The sequence below is a fragment of the Erythrolamprus reginae genome, chromosome 3, assembly GCF_031021105.1.
Source record: "Erythrolamprus reginae isolate rEryReg1 chromosome 3, rEryReg1.hap1, whole genome shotgun sequence".
Taxonomy (NCBI): Eukaryota; Metazoa; Chordata; class Lepidosauria; order Squamata; family Dipsadidae; genus Erythrolamprus; species Erythrolamprus reginae.
Genome location: NC_091952.1, coordinates 206,712,460 through 206,734,755, shown reverse-complemented (window position 1 = coordinate 206,734,755; position 22,296 = coordinate 206,712,460). Strand labels below are relative to the sequence as shown.

At 36.4% G+C, this 22,296-nt stretch overlaps 1 protein-coding gene across 1 annotated transcript in view; it reads left to right on the top strand.

Annotated features, from left to right (window-relative positions):
• The window catches only part of LOC139164951 (ras-related protein Rab-10-like), a 37,054-nt gene extending 17,978 nt beyond the window's left edge, over positions 1-19,076 (top strand). Inside the window, exons 2-6 of the mRNA XM_070747705.1 lie at positions 1,486-1,546; positions 2,696-2,834; positions 9,549-9,638; positions 14,966-15,067; positions 17,405-19,076. Coding sequence (XP_070603806.1) covers positions 1,486-1,546; positions 2,696-2,834; positions 9,549-9,638; positions 14,966-15,067; positions 17,405-17,482 — 470 coding nt within the window. The 3' untranslated portion in view covers positions 17,483-19,076. The remainder of the gene's footprint in view (positions 1-1,485; positions 1,547-2,695; positions 2,835-9,548; positions 9,639-14,965; positions 15,068-17,404) is intronic.
• Positions 19,077-22,296: the final 3,220 nt, after the last annotated feature.

Here is a 22,296-nt window from a genome sequence, read left to right as displayed (position 1 = left end):
GAATGGAGCTGGCAAAGAGAGCGAGACAGAGGTGGAGCCTGTCCTGTCCGTCAGCCCTGAGATGGAGAGTCAACAGCCCCCAAGTCTGGAGGTGGCTGATGAGCAACAAGAAGAATAGTCCAGTGGCTGATGTGCAGAAGGCAGAGGAGAGGAGAGCCGTGGAAATCCGTGGGCTGATCCTTGGGAAGGAAGAGCCACTGCTGCCCAACCCTCGAGGGGGATAAAAGGCAGGGGGTGGAGATAAACGGATGTGGCAGACAACTATTCATCCGGCCAAGCTTGTTAGCCTGTAATAAGAGAGAAACTTTTTGCCAGGGCTGCTGGTGCTCCTAATAAAGGAATCGTTGAGTTAACTTTAGAGGGTTTGTCGTGTTTGAGGAGCTGGGTCAGAACAAACTGATAATTCATTCATACTGGAAAGAATAATATGTTGAAGTCTAAGTGTCTCCTTTACTTCCTTCCTGTTGAAGGAGTCTAGGTATACCTCTTTGAATTACATTTGGATTGTTGTGTACCATATTTATAATAACATTAAAAAGACATGATGAAAATTAGGGAAGATACAGAATGATGGGTTTATCTTTTACACAGCCATGCAGTCAGATTGCTGAGTACTATTGGCGATGCAACTGGTGCTCTTATTTCTTTTTCTCTTTTCCTATTTCAACCTTGTCCTTTTGTGAAATTTGTTTAAAATTTTATATAAAGCTATGAATAACTCATGCATGCAGTGCTTATTGACTTCTGTTTTTGACTAACATTCATTGACCCTTAGGTCAATAAAATGTAAAGTTGATTTAAGAAGTCAATATGCCTTATTTTAATTTAGATTAAGTTTTTATCTGATTCAGCACTTTAGCTGTCTTTTTATAAATAAAAATCTCATGTCAATTTATTATTAAAATTTATGTCAAATATAAAATGTTTTCTGTAGGACTGGAAATCCCCTGTGACTTATTATTTTTAAGCATTTCCAACCCAGTATTTTGAAAGTGACCTTCCTGTTTTTATTGTGCCCTTTTAGATGCTGCCTCAGCTATTGCTCAAAAGGAATTCAACCATTAATTTGTACAGCTGGCTCCCTACAATAAGGGCACATTTTATTCTTATTTTATAGATCTTACAGTGCAGAAATATCAATGTATTGGACTTAGATAATAATTTTCATTTTTATGTTATCTTTCTGAAATTGAAGTGTCAATAAAATGATCACTTGTTGAACTAAAACTAAACCAGACTTCTAAATGTGCAGTAAATGCAAAAAGATAATTTAATTCAGTTAGAGTTTGCTGCAGAATGCTTCTGATGATGAGATGATTTCTCAATGGGAAAATATAGCTGTGGAGTTTCCATCTATGTTTCTATCTATCTGAAAATTGCTCTTTTACTCTGTACTCCCCTTGAGAAGATTGTATTTTTTTCTCTGTCTTTTGATTTGCCTTCTTATTAAGAATTACATTCATAAGTCTGTATTTTTCTGCTTAGGCATTGATTTTAAAGTGAAAACAATTTCATGTGATAACACAACTATGAAACTTCAAATATGGTAAGTTTTATAAGGAATATGATTTATTTTGATCTTCTAAGTGGTGATCTTAGCCTTCTTTAGCAGAGAAAAAACACAATGGATATATTGTTGTTTCCAAATGCATGCTAACCAGTGGATTAAAATCGCTAATGTTCCAGTAGGTACAAATGTACTTAGGAACATTCCATTGTTGTCTTCCAGATCCACCAGCACATCTGAATTCCTGAATTTGCAAACATTAATAAAATAATTTCATGCAGAACTTTGACACAACACAAAATACCAGTCTTTGTCATCATCTTTTACATCTAAAATTATTTATAACCTTCCCATGTAAAGAATCTAGATGATGAGCACAGGGAAAATCTGCAGATATATGTGGTTTAAGGCAACTAAGATAAAAATGTAAGCAAGCAACTCAGACAGCACCCCCTCCATACTAACCATCATTCTTTAAAAAATGACTTTTAAGGCTACACAATGTCACTTTCTTAATCTGTTCTAACCTATAGGGTGGGCATTTCCCCATAACAACCATTTACATTACATCCATGTCATCCTTGAATATATAGAGATTCTTGATGTGTACATCAGAATATATACATTTACATGCCTAATGTGTATGCACATTGATTGACTATGCCTGCCAAGTCAGTTTTTAACTCCTGATGACTGTCTGGATAAGGCCCTGTAATTTTCTTTGCAAAAATTTGGGAGTGATTTGCCATTGCCTCCTTCCTGGGCTGTGTAACTGACCCAAAGTCACCCAGGTGGCTTTATGCCTCAAAGTGGGATTAGATCTCATTGTCTCCCAGATTATACTTTTGTACCTTAACCACAGTACCAGGCTAATTCTGGTGTATTCAGAATAGGCCATCAACTGGGTGAAAAGGAATTTTCTTTCATCGGGCTAAAGTCTTCAGATTAAGAATACTTTTATAGCCTTAGTTCCAGTTTTGCAAAGCATCTGCTGTGGAACAACTCTCATGTAAGAGGCCTAAGATATATATCAAAGGAAAAGCAACTGGATCATTCAAATATCCACAAGTCAGCCCTGCTTCTACATTTAATTCATAAATATTGTAATTGCACCTAGTACATATGGCTCCTTGTCTACAGTTCTGCAGAGAAAAATAGTGCTAAATTGTCTGTTATAATCTATTTTAGGGATACAGCTGGCCAGGAAAGATTCCATACATTTACTACTGGTTTTTTCCGAGGAGCACATGGATTTGTTCTTGTTTATGATATCACAGATGGAAACAGTTTTCAAGGAATTTCACACTGGATGAAAGATATATATGAGGTAAGCTTCTGCTGTTCTGGCTTCTTTTGACCCTTCCTTTGAGTGTAGCTGGAGATTCCATCACAAAGATGGAAATTAAAAAAAAAGACACGTATAGCACAGGAAATCAAAAGGAGCACAATATTTTGATTTCCCCCCCCCTCTTTGTGTAGGATAGGAATGAGGGAATTGGTGTTTGCCAGCACTAAACTGTTATAAATTAAATCAGTGTCCCAACTTTTGTATGGTGCTCATTTATCTTCTATTTATTTCAATTATGGAATCCCTACAGATAAAATTCCTTAGTAGAATTTTATAGTTATCCAGATATGTAGCAGATGGTTGGGATGTAAAAAGTTGAAAGTTGAAAACAGAGATATTGGATAGCAGTTGCCAATTATTGGCTACAAATAATTCTTTCCAGACATAAAATAAAAAATAAGTAAAAATATTTTTTCCAAATTGGATTATTTCTCTGTCTATATAGCTTAATACATTCCAATCTAGGTAGAAACAGTTATATAGTTTTAAAATTCTGCTCCCCGAATATTTACTCTCCTTTATAAGGGTTATAAATAAGTGGTAATGGTTCTAAGACAATATATTATAGATGTAAACCTTCAACAAGAAATTAGATCCTAAATTGGTAAAATCTGAGAGTGGCTTATCCATCTTTCCAGCTAGGATGACTTATTATTTTTTACTTAGTCCCTAAATATAAGAGACAGTTTGCTAAATCAGAATTTAACTTGCTACTTTGATAGTTTTACAAGGTAAATTTAGTAATATTGTACTTAAGAATCCTACATAACCTTGTTGATCAAAAGCAATAGCATTTTATTTCTTGTGGAATATGCTAATTCTTACAGAGTGATTTTGTTCACTTCCCAGATATCACAGATTTATTTTACATTTCCATATTTTTATCTGTTAAAGATAATATGCCATGTTACAAAATTATGTGACATTAGATATTAGTAAACATCTGAATAAACCTAGCATTGTCATTACTAAAAGTAAAGGGCAATTAGATTCTTATCCTGAAAGTATTGATTAATATGCAGGGAAGCCAGAAACCTATTATCTTTATACAAGATTTTATTATTTCTAAATGTTTGCTAGTGTTGGCCTTTGGCTGTAAAGAATACTTATCTACTACATGCTAACTTAATCATATTTGCTGATTTGATAGACTTGTTTGCAAAAATATAAGAACAATTCTATTGCATTAGACTAAAGTAATTTGTATTTTTCAGACTATAGGATGCACTTTTCCCTCCCTTAAGAGGCTGAAAATTTGAGTGCATCTTATATTCTGAAACTAGCCCCGCCCACCCATCGGCCCCCACCCTTCAGACATTTTCCCTCTCTGTGTTATGCTTTTGGATGGTTCCAGGCAGGAGGGATTGGCAACATCCTCACTGCCATTCAGATTTTCATAAGGAGCAGCAGAGATCTTTTTATCCATTTAAAACAATCCCTATCATCCTATGTGCATTTAACTTGGGTGGGTGGGGTATGATTTTCATGGGAGTAGAAAGGGGGTCTTGGCACCAAAGGCTCCACTCCCAAGATGCCCCGTCTTCCTACCTATAGCCATAGGCATTGAAAGCCTGGCTTTCTCACAGCAAGATCTGATAGAGTTTCAGCACTTCAATCCTCCTGGACACTGCCATCTCGTAAACACAGTTCCGAGCTTCCTGGCAATCCCCTGTGCCTTTGGTGCCTTGGTCAGAGCCTGATTCTGCAAGTGGCCTGGGAAAAGCAGAGGTCGGGACTCATTTGGTGAAGCGGGTGCTTCTGTGCCAGAGGCATAAGGCAAGGCAGCTTGCCCCTTCTGCAGACAACCCAGGTGGAAGGCAGTCGGCTTCCAATTCTGGCCTGGGAGCAGCAGTGGGCTACGAGCCGGAACGCTAAATTGTACTCGCCACGGTGGCTTGTAAGTGCTTGCGGGGCCAGCGCGATTTTGCTTCTGCACCTGTCGTAGCAAAATCGTGCATGGAGCCGCAGGTGCGTCCGTGTTTCAGCAAGTTTTTTGCTTCCACGCATGCCGAAACACGGGCACACCTGTGGCTCCGTCCACGATTTTGCTACCTCCACAGATGCAGCAGCAAAATCACGCTGGCCCCGCAAGCACTTACGAGCCGTGGCGGTAAGCACAATTTAGTATTCCGGCTCATAGCCCACCACTGCCTGGGAGACATATATGGCCAGCAGGAAAGATAAGGTGAGTCTGTGGAGGGCATGCAGGAGGAGGGCATGCAGCTCTATAAATTGTATTGGGGAATCGTGGAAGGAAAATAGCATTGCCTCCATGCATTGCATTTCAGATATTATCAAAATCTAAGTGGAAGTAAGGATCCCCCCCACCTGGAACGGTCCGAAAATGTGAGGCACAGAGACAGCAATGGTCTGTAGCAATCCCTGCAGCCTAGAACAGCTGATTGGGGGTATTCCAGGAGACTGATCCACCCGCCAATCATCTGCTCCTGCTGAATCAGGCTGCAATAATGTGCTGAAGCTGATCAGGCCATTTGCTCTTTGCTGCAAGGATGCTAGCCAGATGAATACCGATGGATGCTGGTAGGCAGAGGCAGAATTTTTTCCCTTGTTTTCTTCCCCCAAAACTAAGTTGTGTCTTATAGTCCAAAAATTACGGTAACCCATTATTGTGATACCTCTACTTAAGAATGCCTCTACTTAAGAACTTTTCTAGATAAGAACTGGGTGTTCAAGATATTTTTGCCTCTTCTCAAGAACCATTTTCTACTTAAGAACCCAAGTCTGGAAAAATTTCCCAGGAAATTTGAGAACAAAGGCACAAAGGCCCGGTTTCCTGCCATTGCCCCTGGGTTTCTTTCTCTGGCGCAGTGTATGGGAGGAGGCGTGTGCTCCTCCTCACCACCTCAGAATCCCTCTCTTTTTTTTAAGCCTTAAAGATTTGGATTTTTCTGATTCCCCTCACCTTCTTCCTTCAGCAGTGACTGTCCTCCTCCTCTTCTTCCTCCTCCTCCCCCCACCCAAATTCTGAGCTTTTATTTCTTTCCTGATGGGTTTGCACGTATTATTTGCTTTTACCTTGATTCCTATGGGAAAAACTGCTTCTACTTACAAACTTTTCTACTTAAGAACCTGGTCATGGAACGAATTAAGTTATTAAGTAGTGGTACCACTGTATATGTGTGTGTGTGTGTGTGTGTGTGTATTCCATATATATATATATATATATGTCACATGTTTTTCGCTGAATTTGAAAATTAAGGGGAGACTAGGATAGATCTATTTCGGCCTTATTTTGGCCTCATCAGCTAGCCATACCCACTGGGAATTGAACCTGCAACCTTTGCCTTGTAAGGCAGAGAATTATCCTCTAGGCTACAGTATCCAATCCCTTCAGCTCTGCACCAGGGAAGGGTTACATATTTTTGTGTCGAATCACCCTGGTGTATTGAAGGAACATCACAGCTCCTTATTTGCCTCTCGGCCCAACCCAGGACCATTTCCAAGGCAGTTCATTTTATTGATAGCCGACAATTCTATCTATATGTGTCACATGTGTGTGTGTGTGTGTGTATGTATGTATATATATATATATATATATATATATATATATATATATATAGAGAGAGAGAGAGAGAGAGAGAGAGAGAGAGAGAGAGAGAGAGAGAGAGAGAGAGAGAGAGAGATATTCCTGCAATTCTTATGTTGTAGTGTTGAAATCCATGTATTAATCATTGTGAAATAGAAGCATTTTCCCCAACTTGTTCTGTTTACAATTTCATTGTGTGTACATGCATTTTAGATTTGAAAATATTAAAGTATTTTTGCTTTAATATTCTGCTCTAGCACTTAACCTGAGCTAAATATTAGGCTTCTTAGATGAGTGACTATAACCTGTGGAATTGCATGCTAATCTAACTTGAAACAAATGATGTATTTACAAAACTGCAGTCTTCATGTTAGTAGCTTATGGCTTATGAAGCACTTTATGCATCTTAGGGAGCCCTCTTAAGGACATTACAATTTCTTGCTATTACTTTTTAATAGCAAGAATTAATCTCTTTCAAGTAATTAAAATGTATTTTGTAGTACCAAGTATTTACACATGTTCCTGTTCTATGCATGAGGTATACAGAAGTGCTGTTGTGTCTTTTTTTTTTGGCATTATGTGTATTGTATGGATGTTTTAATGTGAAAGATACTTGTAGTTATTTATTGGGAAAAATATGTTTTCTAGTGCTCTTAGCACCTAAGCGAAATTAATTCCTCACCTCTTAATTCAGTGGCTATGTGTAAACTTTAATCCACCAGGTGATTTAGAATCATTAACAATTAAGAAATAAAACATTTATTTAAAAAGTAGGAAAAAGATAAAAGGAGGTTCAAAAGTTGATAAGTAATGAAAATCATGGTTCCTTCACTTTCACTACTGGTAATAATTATAATAATTCAGATACAATTATAGTGTTTGTAACAAATCGCATCTCATTGCATGTTAATTGCAAAGATATGTTAAATAGCAGATCTGCTCAGGCTCCCAAATTCTTCAGATAATCTAAAACAATGCTGTCCTTGCATTGAGTCTCTATGTAATCAATTACTTTTCTATACTAATGTGGCAAACTATTATTGAACTACGCCTCCTAGTGGCTGATAAAAAACATAATGTTTATCATAAAGAATCCAGAATATGAATGGTTCTTAATTTTTAGAGGTGACAAATCAGTATCAGGTTTTCCTATAATAAAGAAGCTATCTGCCCTTAGTTTAAGGAATAAATGAGAAAAGAAACCAAATTAAATTCTAGATTTCTCAAAGCAATATTGATTATCTGAATTGTGAAAATAGCACAATGAAGGAATGTGTATTAAGATTTTAATTTAAAGTAATGTGCATATGTATTTTTCTGGAATTTAAAAAATATATATTTTCTGATATGACTGCTTTAAATCAATATTGAATAAAGATACACATATCCGAAAAGTAGAGAAGAATTTCATTGTTTTTCAAATGCAAGAATTTTAGTGAGTTTTTAGAAAGCAAATAAAATGAGATATATTTTCTAATTATTACAAATTATTTTATGATAGACTTATCTATTCACAATTCTGTGTTTTAGGAATGTAATATAATTTTATGTAAAGGAGCCATTGACTTTAATGAGTAAAGCTCCAATACTTACTGAAAAAAAATCAACATTTTGCTCTACCACAGGTTAGATTGATTCATTATTTTAAGCCTGTACTCTGATAATGAGGTTATTTCATTTTAGAAACTGCATTATCTTGAACATCAGCTGCATTTATGAAATGAGATTAGTTGAGTAAATTAGAAAAGATGGAATGGCATACCTTAATAAATCTTGTCTAGTGCTCTGCTGCTAAAACTGAGCAATACAGTTATGATGAGTAGGTATGCAGGATACTAATAACTAATATTGACTGTCATGAATAATAATGTTGTTCCTTTGCATCTTTTCTGTGTGTTGGGGCGACATTTCAGTTTTACACCATAATATATGAGATCACTGCACTGATGCAAAGGTACTCGCGTAACTTAACAGATGCAAAGCAAGTGATCTTGTTTTATTCTATTTACATGTCTTTCTTTTTGCTCAGAGTTAATTATGTTAACTTTCCTGACTTTAGCAACAGCATAATTCCATTTTTATTTATTATTAGAGTTGAAAGGGACCTTACAGGTCATCAAGTTCAACCCCCTGCCTGAGCAGGAAATCCTACATCACCCCAGCCAAATGGCAGTCCAATCTCCTCTTGAAAGTGTCCAAAGTTGGGGAATCCACAACCTCCGCTAGCAGGCCGTTCCACTGGTTGATCGCTCTCACTGTCAGGAAATTCTTTCTTATCTCCAGGTTGAATCTTTCCTTGGTCAGTTTCCAACCGTTGTTCCTCGTCCGGCCCTCTGGTGCCCTGGAAAACAGTGTGTCCCCCTCCTCTCTGTGGCAACCCCTCAAGTACCTGTATACAGCTATCATGTCCACCCTAGCCCTTTTTACTAGACTATCCATGCCCAGTTCCAGCAACCTTTCCTCGTATGACCTGGTCTCTAGTCCCTTTATCATTTTAGTTGCTCTTTTCTGCACCCTCTCTAGAGTCTCTATATCTTTTTTGAAGTGTGGTGACCAGAAATTTAAAATTTATAGGGTAAGAACGTGATTTCCATAGACTTTTTAAATTTAACGTTAATCTGACATTCTTCTTTAGGGTCACTTCAGTTCTTGGAATCCTTGAGTAGGAACTGGGATCTATAAATGTTGAATGAAGTGAAAAAGTTACATACTTTGATACATTGCATATAAACTTCCAAATTCCAGATTTAGTTTTTGGAATAGACAGAAGAACTTTAACAGTCTTTGATGTAACATATTTCAGATACAACAGAAAAATAATTGTATACTATATGCTTTTCCTTATGCATAACATCCACTTGGCCATGTTAAGCATGTGTGACATACATACAATTTGAATGAATAAAATTTTATTTCAATTTTACATAAGCATTGAAAAAGTATGTTTTATACCGGCATAAGCATTAAAAAAGCATTCCCATTTTATGCAGGCATAAAATACATAAAGTACCATTCACATTTTTTGTCTATTTGGGTGTAGTAAGGTTTTATTTTTCAGATAGAGAAAATGTATATTGTAAGCCTAGGCAAAAGAATACTACAACTATATTTCAATGTATTGATATTCATATTCTGTCTATTTATAGAAAGGAGGTGAAAATACAGACATAATACTGCTGGGTAACAAGTGCGATAAGGAGGCAGAACGTGTAATTTCAAAAAACAAAGGAGAAAAGGTAGGCAAGCTATTGCCTTGTTACTTAAATATTTTGGGGTACATTATAAAAATATATTTACAATATGACCGTAAATGTAATTTTCTACTATCGCAGAATAGCAGCTGTTTCAATACTATCCATCTATCTATCTATCTATCTATCTATCTATCTATCTATCTATCTATCCATCCATCCATCCATCCATCCATCCATCCATCCATCCATCCATCCATCCATCCATCCATCCATCCATTCAACTTCTATGCCACACAATCCCGAAAAACTCAGGACAATATGGTGAAGAATCATTTGGCAGCAAAAAATAAACCAATAGTAAAAATGCTTAGAAATTAAATCTGAAACTTCCATTTTTCTTAATTTTATCAATTAAAAATATTATAAAACTCTGCATTTAAAATATTATGGGTAGCATTATAGAGGGGAATCCAAGGATGTAACCATGGGCTTCTATTCATAAAATTATACTTTTCTTATTCCCTCTATTTGTCTCGGATGTGGATTCAAAATTTGCTTTAACCAGTATCTTCCAATTTTTCAGAAGACATCCCCCCCCCAAGTGCTCCAATGATCTACTAGCAGCAGAAGCTATTATCATTGGCCGAAAGACTGAATTTAATTTCAATAGTTTTAAAATAATTTTTAACCCAAAAAATACATAATAAAGGGAAATAAAGAAAAATGGTAAACAAAGGGGAAAAAAGATTATTTTCTTCACAGTGTGTACAGTATAAAATGCATTTATATTTTGTCCCCTCTAAGGTTAAATAATAATTGGATTTCATTATACTGTAATATAGAAAGTATGAGATAATTCATTTAAAATTTGTGGCAGCTTTTGAAAAAATGACCACCTTGTTAAATTTATTTTATGCCCCTTCATTTTACAAAAAAAATCTGTTAAATTGAAAATAGAACACTTTCAGAAATTTCTTTATTTCTGTCTTCTTCCACTCTACATGTTTAATACTTTTAAATAACATCTTCCTTGAATATTTCCCCTCAGTGCAAAAGGGAATCCGTTCATTTGTGGTTCCCAGAATTCCTTCTAACTCAGCTGTCAAAAATCAATATTCCTGCATTTTGTAATTCACCAAATGAGTGTAAAAAGAGAAAGTAGCCCAAACAATCTTCCAGCAAATATACTCATGGAAAAAACACCTTAACACCACAAATTGAATATGGTATCATGTCAGGTATTTCAAGTGGCATTCAAGGAAATTACAGTAGTTCTTTTTTTAAGTATCAGGAAAGACTTCATGAACTCAATCTGTATAGTCTGGAGGACAGAAGGAAAAGGGGGGACATGATCGAAACATTTAAATATGTTAAAGGGTTAAATAAGGTCCAGGAGGGAAGTGTTTTTAACAGGAAAGTGAACACAAGAACAAGGGGACACAATCTGAAGTTAGTTGGGGGAAAGATCAAAAGCAACATGAGAAAATATTATTTTACTGAAAAAGTAGTAGATCCTTGGAACAAACTTCCAGCAGACGTGGTAGATAAATCCACAGGAACTGAATTTAAACATGCCTGGGATAAACATATATCCATCCTAAGATAAAATACAGAAAATAGTATAAGGCAGACTAGATGGACCATGAGGTCTTTTTCTGCCGTCAGTCTTCTATGTTTCTGTGTTTCTAAGTATTTGTGACCACACAACTCTGGTAAAAATTATCATTCTAAATGATCACAAGGTGGCAGTGTTGAGATATCCAATTTGCTCACTTTAAGTATTTCAGCTCATTTTCCAATTTTCTATGACTACCCTACAACTGTTAGCTTACTAATGGAACAAAATCCATGGTTCCCTTTCCCAATGCCTCAGTTTCATTTATGTTCTGAATTGCCTTTATATTTCTGTTAGAACATGAAAGATTCTGCTTTTTACTTTTATTTATTACATTTTTCTGCTGACCACTTCCTTATAAGGGACTCTTATGATGGTTTACTTCGTTAATGAACGTTTACTGGGAAGCAATGTTGGACTAGTTTGGGGCAGCCCCAAATTCAAGTTCACTCTTGAAAACCTACTTAGTGACTTTATGTTAGTCACATTATCTCAGCCCAGCCTACTTCACCAAATTGCTGCTGTATTACAATAAAGGGTGGTCCCATATTAGCTGCCTTAAGATCTTGAAGGAAAGTTTGGCTGAAAAGCTGAAGAAACTAATGTTGCTTCTTATATTAATATAATAATATTATATTAATATAATAATATTATATTAATATAATAATATTATATTAATGTTATATTATAATAATATCATATTAATGTTATATTATAATAATATCATATTAATGTTATATTATATTAATATAATAATATCATATTTATATCATATCATATTAATATAATAATTATATTAATATAATAATATGAATAAACAAACAAAAGTGTATTATATTACATTTGTAACAGCAGACAATAGTGACCGAAAACACTGTTAAGAGGAGTTTGAAAAACAAAACAGCCTTTCATATAATTTTGCATCTCATTTGGAAACGAAGGACCTAGAGTATGGAGAAAGAATGGAGAGGCACACACTGCAAGATGCTTGAGATCCAGAGTAATATTTCTCTACATTCTGTGTTGATTTGAGGAGCCAGGTCATCTGCTGATATTCATCCACTGTTCTTCATTAAGTCCAGGGTCAACACAACCATGTACCTGGAGATTTTGAAGTGCTCCATGCTTCCATCCGCATATGAGCTTTATGGGGATGGTGACTTAAATTTTCCAGCAGGACTTGGCACCTGCCCACATTGCCCACAGCACCAAAACCTGCTTCAGTGACCGTGGGATTACTGTCCTCGATTGGCCAGCAAACTCGCCTGATCTGAACACCATAGAGAATCTTTGGCAAGAGAAAGATGAGAGACATGACACGGAACAATGCAGAAGAGCTGAAGGCTGCTATTGAAACATCCTGGCCTTCTATTACACCTCAGCAATGCTACAGGCTAATAGCATCCACGTCACGCATTGAAGGAGTAATTGCTGCAAAAGAGGCCCAAATGAAGTACTGAGTACATATGCATGCTTATATTTTTCAAAAGTACGATATTGTTCTATATACAATCCTTTTTTTAATTGATTGCATGTAATATTCTAATTTTCTGAGATGGGGGATTTGGGGTTTTCATTAGCTGTACCCTATAATCATCACAACTATGACAGATCATGGCTTCAGCTACGTTGCCTGGCATGTTATGAATATCTCTCATATATTAACTTTCACCTTTTAAGTTACATGACTGAAATAAATGAACGTTTGTACGCTATACTAATTTTTTGAGTTTCACCTGTAAATTACATAATCTTAAAAGTTTATAATCTTTTGGGATCATATTACTTACTAGCTGTCCAGGGCTGCAGTACACTGAACCATAAACTCATCACATGGACTGGCTTCACATAACATGCTAGGTTTCAACCTAGTTGTTAGTGTGCAAACCCAGAAGAATCTTCATTATTCTTTTAATTTTAAAAATAAAATGTCAATATACTACATTAGATGATTAAAACAGAAAAGGAAAACACTTCTTTGCTCGTTCATACAACACTTTCTAGGGATTTTTTTATAGGCATGAAAGGGAAGTTCATAAAATGAAAGATACATGATTTTTATGAACTTCGTTTTCATGCCTATGGAATAAGGTGAAAAATTGGAATAAGGTGAAAAATTATATCTTAAGTAGAATTTATGACAACAATGTGAAAAATAAATTCCAATCACTTTTTGTATGTAAAGAAATGTAAACCGGAGCTAAGGAAGAAATTGAAACTTATTGCAAATAATTTAACCCCCTAAATGGTGGTGGGGTTTATTGGTGTTGGGCACTTTTTCTTTAAGTATTTTTTTTTGTTTCTTGTAATAAAATTTAATAAAAATATATTTTAAAAAAATAAAATAAAATGAAAGATACAATCCAAGCTTTCACTTGGGCGAGGTTTTCATTTGCTTCCCTTAGATTTGCTTTTGCTGGCACAAATCATTCAGTCTTTATTATTATTATTATTATTATTCTAAACAATCAATTCTAGAAACTAGAGGAAGGCAATAATTACAGGTGCTCAAAATAGTTATTAATTCTGTTTTCCCCCATAAAGATATTTGCCATGGAGCTATACTGAATTCAGGTGACACAATGACATTTGCGAATCAAAAAACAAGTCTTTTTCCAACTCTAAATATTCATCTTTTCTTTCCTATTTTTTCAAAGTCTCTCCTATAGAAACTGCATTTGAAGTGTAGTGGTCCCCAAATGGTGGTTTGTAGAATAAACTTCTGAAATCATGTTATTTAGTTACTTTTGCCAACTCATTGATGACTGGCAGGGGTGGGGTTTATGTACGTAGAGGCATCAAATGGGATTATGAGAACCATCTAGGATAATTATCAACTAAAAATATACTTTTAAAAGTTTTACGTTCCTTGGAATGTAGTACAATTTATTTTTTAAAATATTAAGTCCATAGTACAGTGATTATAACCAAACCTTGGGCTAAAACTCTTAATCTTAATTATAATTACTTTGCATATTTAATTCAAAAAGAGATATTATATGCTTGGAGGAAGACATTACATTTTCTAAAAGTTATTTTATATGATTTTAAAACATTTGTATATTAAAAGTTGTGAATGAGTGTTTTAAAGTAAATATTTTATAATACAGATTTGAGAATGCATAAATAATTGCGTATCAAGCCAAATACATTTCAGCTTTCAACCTCTTAGCAGGGGAGTGGGGAATATAAGGTTGTAGGAGATAAGATCAGATGAAAATGTTGGACAGGTACTTTTTAAATTTGAAACTGTGAAACATAATTTTTCAATTCTGTAGGTCTATCTGGCTCCATTCAGTCTGGCGAAGTTCCTTTACATCATTTATTATCTGATCTTTTTACTGGGTATCTCAACAACTAAATATGATCATGCTTACATTGAAAACATACGCTGCACATATGATATCTATTTTCATCATGTTTAATGTAAAGTATCTGCTGGTTATAAGGAACAAATGTACCATCTTCGAGAATATCAACCTTGAATCTAGTTATTAAAGGAAGCATCTGTCACAGGTTAAAGAAAGCTAGATAAACTGAAAGTGAAGAAGCATCACTTCAATCATTGCTTAAATATCCCATTATAAGTTTTAGTTTAAAATGTTAATTCAGTAAATAAAGGAATAAATATGTGTAGTCAGATGGTCCTCGACTTTACCATGGGAATTAGTATATATACAGTGTATGAGTTAATTTTTCCTAAGAATTATATTTTAAAGCAAAGTATTCTCTTATTTCCTTTTTTGCATTCCAGCTTGCTTGGGAATATGGAATACCTTTCTTTGAGACCAGTGCAAAAGATAATATAAATATTGAAAATGCATTTTTGGTTCTAGCCGAAGAAATATTGAACAAGGTAAGAAAACTGAAAAACTTTCTTATATAATTTAATATGAATTAAAAGAGACTGTCCAAGGTGAGAGATCCGTCTGCTACCTTTGCATATTTTATTATTTATTGTAATAAAAAGAAAGCTTTAAAGAAAGAAAATATGAACTAGAAAGGCTCAATTTTGAAAAGGTTTGTATATATTGGCTGTACAGCTCTACCTGCAATACTGGCCATACCACTGTCATCCCCAAACACCCAACACTTTACCCTTAGATCGGTTGACCTATCCAGATTCCTAAGAGGTCAGTAAGGGGCGAGTACAAGTGCACTAGAGTGCCTTCCGTCCCCTGTCCTATTACTCTCCTATATCTCCTATATCTCTTCTTCTATTCTTTCATTGATATATTCTATTCCTATATATATATGTATATGTATGTATGTATGTATGTATGTATGTGTATATATATATGTATATGTATGTATGTATGTATGTGTGTATATATATATATATATATATATATATATATATATATATATATATTCTATTCCTATATTCTATATATTCTATATATTCTATTCCTATATATTCTATTCCTATATCTTCTTTTGTATTATTTCTTAGATATATTTTACTATGAGTATCTCCTCTATAACCTTCATCATGTATTTTACTATGTGTATATTGATATATACTCACTAAAACCCTCATTGTGTATTGGACAAAATAAATAAATAAATAAAATAAATAACTGTTGATTATTAGTATACTAAGGTACTGAAACCAGTTCCTTCCAATTCAATAGAATGAACACTCAAGCTGTGTGATGTTCATATTTATCTATTTATTTACTTTACAGATAGTCCTCGACTTATTAAAAATTTTATTTAAAAGTCCTGCCTTAGTCATGAAAGCCAGCTGTATAACTTTGGACTAGTCACACTCCCTCAACTCAACTCACCTCAAAGGGGGGGGGGGGGGGGTGATGTGAGAAAAATAAGAGGGGGATGATTTGTGTTAAATATGTTTGTCACCTTGAGTAATTTGTAAAAATAATAAAGGCAGGTTACAAATAAATAAAAACAGTAAAAAAAATGCACATACATTTCAAATCAAATAAAAAATTAGCATTAACCAACATCTATTTTCCATAAACTTAATCTCTTTCCTGAATTTTAATACAGGTAATCCTTAAATTATGACCACCTGTTCAGTGATTGTTCAAAATTACAATGGTGCTCAATGAGGGGGATTTATGAGTGATTCTCAGATTTGTGGCTGTTGCAGCATCTGCATAATAATGTGATTGTGATTCCAACAATCCCTTCTAGCTTCCCACAAAGTCGTTCTCACTGCTTTTTTTTTGTCTGCCTATGCTCTGTAACACCAATGTGCAGCCCCAGCTTCCACAGCACTCTGCACCTGCCCATGCTCTTCAGTACCTACCAGTGGCCCTGTCCCCCTGCGACACCCACCTATACTCCCTAGTGCTGGTCTGCAGCACATCGATGCCCCCTATGGTGCCCGTGCATACAACCATGCTCTGGCATGCCTGCTCACAACATCCATGCCTGCCCATTGCTCTCACTTCAGCTGTCACCTGTGAGCCTATTTGCCTGAAACTCCCACGTTCTCCTGCTTAATGACCCACAGGGTCCCAAAGTTATGACTGTAACTGGAAGTGCAAGGTTGCTGTTGCGAAGCAATGCAGTCACATGACATCACTTTACAACAGCATCACTTAATGGGGTGCATTTTGCCTGAATACATCCGGAACCGCCTTCTACCGCACGAATCCCAGCGGCCGATAAAGTCCCACAGAGTTGGCCTTCTCCGGGTCCCATCGACAAAACAATGTCGTTTGGCGGGCCCCAGGGGAAGAGCCTTCTCTGTGGCGGCCCCGTCCCTCTGGAATCAACTCCCCCCAGAGATTAGAACGGCCCCCACCCTCCTTGTCTTTCGCAAATTACTCAAGACCCACCTTTATCGCCAAGCATGGGGGAGTTAAGATATTCTTTCCCTCTAGGCCATTACAAGTTATGCATGGTATGTTTGTGTGTATGTTTGGTTTTACTATAAGGGTTTTTAGTTGTTTTATTAATTGGATTGTTACATGCTGTTTTTTTTATCATTGTTGTTAGCCGCCCCGAGTCTGCGGAGAGGGGCGGCATACAAATCCAATAAATAATAATAATAATAATAATAATAATCCCCCAAGTCTATTACTACAATGGGATGCTGCTTGAATTTCTTTTCTCCACTAACAGTAATTTTATTTTAAATAATTTTATTTCAAATACTGAATAAAAAAGTATCTCTTTATTTTACTGGCTGAACACAATTCTGTGACTTTTTCCCCATCAGGATTCCTGCGTATTACTCAACTTAGATGTGGTGGATATAAATGAAAAACTACAAACAAGATCTTGCTGCAAATTGTGACTGTACAAAGAAAGAGAAAGCTACTAATATTGGTGACTTGTATATATCAAAGCCTTGAATCTCTAAAGGAAAAAATTACTCAGTTATACTGATACTAACAAATGAAGAGATTCTTTATCCATTGACATTTTATTTAGTTGCTGTTACAAGCCAAACATTAGATTTACATTATACATCATGACTGCAAAGGTTATTCAGAATGGAAGAGTTAAAGAAAAACTATCTTTGAATGTTGGCCATCCTTATTTATACAATAAACCTAAAAGGTAAACCTGGGAAGATTTGAATTCATATTTACTAGTGAGCACTTTTAAATACTTTATAAAGTGGAAAAAAGGAAGAAATAACCTAGAGTGAACTCAGGAATGATGGTCACTTCATAGCCTCCAAAGCAACCCAAAATCACAGACTAATACCCAAGAATGACCTGCAAATAAAGATTGAGCAACAATTGATTTCTCCATCTCTCGCCAAGATTCCAAAAATGCTTTACTACACTCAGTTCTCCTGAGGCTGCTATCAGTTCTCCAGCATCTCTAGTTTCCTTTAGGAAGGGACAAAAACTTACAAGTGAGAATGTGCCTTGCTTAGAAAAGGCCTTTTAATAGTAATTGAACCAGTCATTGAGTAACAACTTATGGTAGGCTCTTTTTAAAAAGCCTTTTACTAGAAACAACTAGACAAACTAATCACTTACAGAAGGCCAAACATTAAGAGAGAGCAGCATGGACTTAACAGGAAGGGACATTTAATGTCCAATAGGAGAGGGATTCTGTATTACTGTATAATGAAAAGAGTGAGAAGAGAATTAACAATTGGCTCCTTCGGAATAACCAGCTCTCCCTGTTTAAGAATTGTTGGGACACCAAAAGAGCTCGTTTTATCTTTAAGAGAATTCCTCCAATGTTAACTGCATCTGACAGACTTACACACAGCCAAATGACTTCCCAGTGAAATAGGATGTAAGCGCTTGTGAAATACGATGTAAAAGAGATTGGTTGACATTCAGACGCCCTACAATGCCAGTATGCAGCTCAAAATGATAGATATGTTGGAATGTAAGTTGGAAATCTCTCCTTAAGTACACAGGATAAAAAGCTGCCCACTGTCAACAGCCTTGTTTTCCCAGTTGCACACTGCTCTGAGCCCGGAAGAGAAGGCGGCCAGGCCAGGCGGAGCAGTTGCGTGGGTTCTTATTGTTCTCAGGCATCACAGTAGCCATGAACAGGGTGGCGAACTTGCTGCTAGAAAGGAGGAGCATTCTCTGCAGCTGGGCAAAAGCTTCAAGTGGTACCCTAAAGCCTCCTTCCACACCATTTGCTATGAATGCCTGGTGGAGGTGGCGCTTATGGGCCAGGCTGCCGACCCAAAAACATTGGCTTGATTAAGCTGACCTGGCCCCATGTCAAGAGGAGCCTAACCATAGTAGCCTATGCCTGCCACTCGGTGCTGAAAACATTTGCCATCACTGAACACACGTGGATTCACTGGAGATGATGAATTATTATGAATATGTCCTATTGTTTTCTCTCTATTGTTTTTATAGCTTTTTGATATTGTCAATGACTAAACAATTAAAACATTAATCATATTGTATTATTATATAAGTTTAAGTAACTTACCATTGAAGGAAAATTCTAATGGTACTCTTTAAATTAAAGCAGAGGTCGCCAACCTGTGGGGTGTAGCCCACTAATCGGTTATGAGCTGTTTAGAACTGGGCTGCCCAAAGGGGTGGACAAGCATGCACATGCCCGCCTATCCCTATTTATGTGAGCAATGAAAAGTGTATGCACTCCATTTGCCCAAGCAGCACATGCCCACCACTCATGCAAATGGATCCGCACAAATACGTGTTTGTCCGCTGCTCACAGGGAACCAGCTCCTCTCTTCCCCATCAGTCCGCAAAGCTGGAAATATTGGGAAACTCTGAATTAAACTTATCTCAAAGTTACCAGCCTACCTGCACTGGATCAGAGTCTTCGGAGAAGGGCGGCATACAAATCTAATAAATTATTATTATTATTAATTATTATTACTTACGGACCATCTCCTGCCTCATGCATCCCAGCAACTGGTCAGGTCCCATAGAGTCGGCCTTCTCCAGGTCCCGCCAACCAGACAATGGCATCTAGTGGGGCCTAGGGGAAGATCCTTCTCTGTGGCGACCCCATCTCTATGGAACAAACTCCCTCCAGAAATCCGCACTGCCCCCACTCTCTCCACCTTCCATATGGTTTAAAAACCCACCTCTGTCGACAGGTTTGGGGCCACTGAGTTTCCAATATCTAGCCCTGGGCAACGATTGAATGTATGGTACATGATGGAACGAATGGGATGGATTAATTTTAAGCATTGGGATTTTAAGATTGTATTTTAATCTACATTTCTAACATGTTTTTGCATTAATTTTTGCTGTAGGCCGCCCTGAGTCTCTGGAGAAGGGTAGCATAGAAATCAAATAAATAAATAAATAATAAATCTTGTCTAATATAAAATAGAATATTACTTCCAAATATTCCTTATGTTTCTTTAAAATTAAAAAAGCCTCTGCATACAACTATTTACCTCCCCTTTTGAGAATTAACATTGGGATAGCCTTTGATGTCCTCACTCTTGCAGCTTTGTGGGCGTAAAAACTATTAGATCGTTTTAAAAAGAACCAGCTAAAGCAAGTGAAAAGAATAGATGAAAATCTATTACCTATTTCTTATCCCATTATCAAGGCGGCAAGAAACCTCAGGCTCCCACATGAATCATTGTTAAGTTCAAATGCTCGGGCAGCATTTATAACATAAGTCACTTTCAGTTCCACTTTGCTCAGGAATAATTTTATTACTACCCTGTATGAGGAAGGTGGTTATCAGTGCTGGCACAAAAATGCTATTGGGCAGTTAGGAAGGTAAATATATTTCTACGTAAATAATACCATTTATAAAACATTTTATACCAACCACCAGAAGGTGAGGCCATTTGAAGATTTGAGTTTCATGCAGAAATACTGGGAAACAATCATATCTTGAGATCACACCAGTGTTTAGTAACGGATGCCAGTTCCACTGTATGACACTTTACAGAAGTTAAATAGGTCAGGCATAATGTTGCAAAGATTTCTTCATGGACTCTCCACGATTGACCTCTCCAGGTTCCTAAAAGGCCAGTAAGGGGCGTACATAAGTGCACTGGTGTGCCTTTCGTCCCCTGTCCAATTGTCTTTCCTATCTTTCACCAATCTTATATATTCTCTTCCTTTCATATATCCTCTCCTCTAAGTTCACTTTCACCCTCTTTTATATTATCACATGTCTATCTTTCTTCCTATGTATTTGTGTATTGGACAAATGAATAAATAAAATAAATTTTAAAAAAATTAAAAGTAGAGTATCAAAAGGTTTGTGCTAGAAAATTCCTGCTCCACTTTACACCACTAAAAAGTGCTGAAAAGTTCCATCTTGTGCCCCAAATTGTAATGAATCCATACATGCTGGGAAAAGTCACTACAGTAATCACATATACCTTTCACTCCTACCTACTTATCTCAACAGAGACTATAGTACTCTGGAAAGGAGCATCACAAGGCTACTTGTCATGAACTGCAATGCTTAAGGATTCTTTGACAGGGTTTTATATTTGAAGAATTATATATTTTGAGAAACATTTGCCGTCTAGGGTTCTACTGACTTCAATGGCTAGCTGAGGACCACCCATTTGTCCTATCCAAACTAAACTATGATTACTGCTTCCAGGTCCAATACAAGGTATTGATATGACACCCACACCCACCCACATAGCATGTAGTCAGGCTACCTACAGAACCCTCTTTGTCCCATTACATCAGCCCATCCTACTTGATCAGGCAGGGAAAATAGGTTGCAGATCCTGTCAGTTAAAGCAGTGTTTCCCAACCTTGGCAACTTGAAGATATTTGGACTTCAACTCCCAGAATTCCCCAGCCAGCAAATACTGGCTGGGGAATTCTGGGAGTTGAAGTCCAAATATCTTCAAATTGCCAAGGTTGGGAAACACTGAGTTAAAGAACTTTGACCACTAGAATCTAGAAAGACAGCTGTATCTACTGTCGCCCCTGCCCTATCGAATATTCTCCTGCTGAGGTGAGACAAGCCTTCCGTCTCCTGACCTTCTGAAAAAGAGCCCAAACATGGCTCTGCGGCCTTGTGTGGAGAATACACAGGAGCACACAACTATGGAGCTGGCTGGTGTTCTGAGAATCCTGCTTTCAATTGTTTAACTAATTTTTAACAGTGTGTAATCATCCTTGACTCCCTCTAAATCTGTAATTTATACATACTATTTTTATATTTTAACATTTTATTATACATTGCCCAGAATTCCTCTCTAAGGGAAATAGACAGTTTTAAAATGTAATAAACAAACAAGCATTCTGTATAAATGCTTTTAAATATTATTTGCAAACTTGAATTGGTGTTAGAATCTAAATACCCAGGAGATGGTAAGAACAAGAAGTCAGAATATACAGTGGTATCTCTACTTACGAACTTAATTCGTTCTGTGACCAGGTTCTTAAGTAGAAAAGTTTGTAAGAAACAACTTTTCCCATAGGAATCAATGTAATGCGTGTGATTGGGGAAACCACAGGGAGGGTCGAGGTCCCACAGAGGCTTCTCCCCACCTTTTCCGGCCCGGTTTCCTACTAGGAGATACCTAGACAGGCTTCACGGAGGCTTCTCCCTGCCTTTTCAGGTTAATTTCAGAGGCTTGGGTTTGGAAGTGTTCTTACAAACACTGGTTCTTGAGAAGAGGCAAAAAAATCTTGAACACCCTGTTTTTATCTA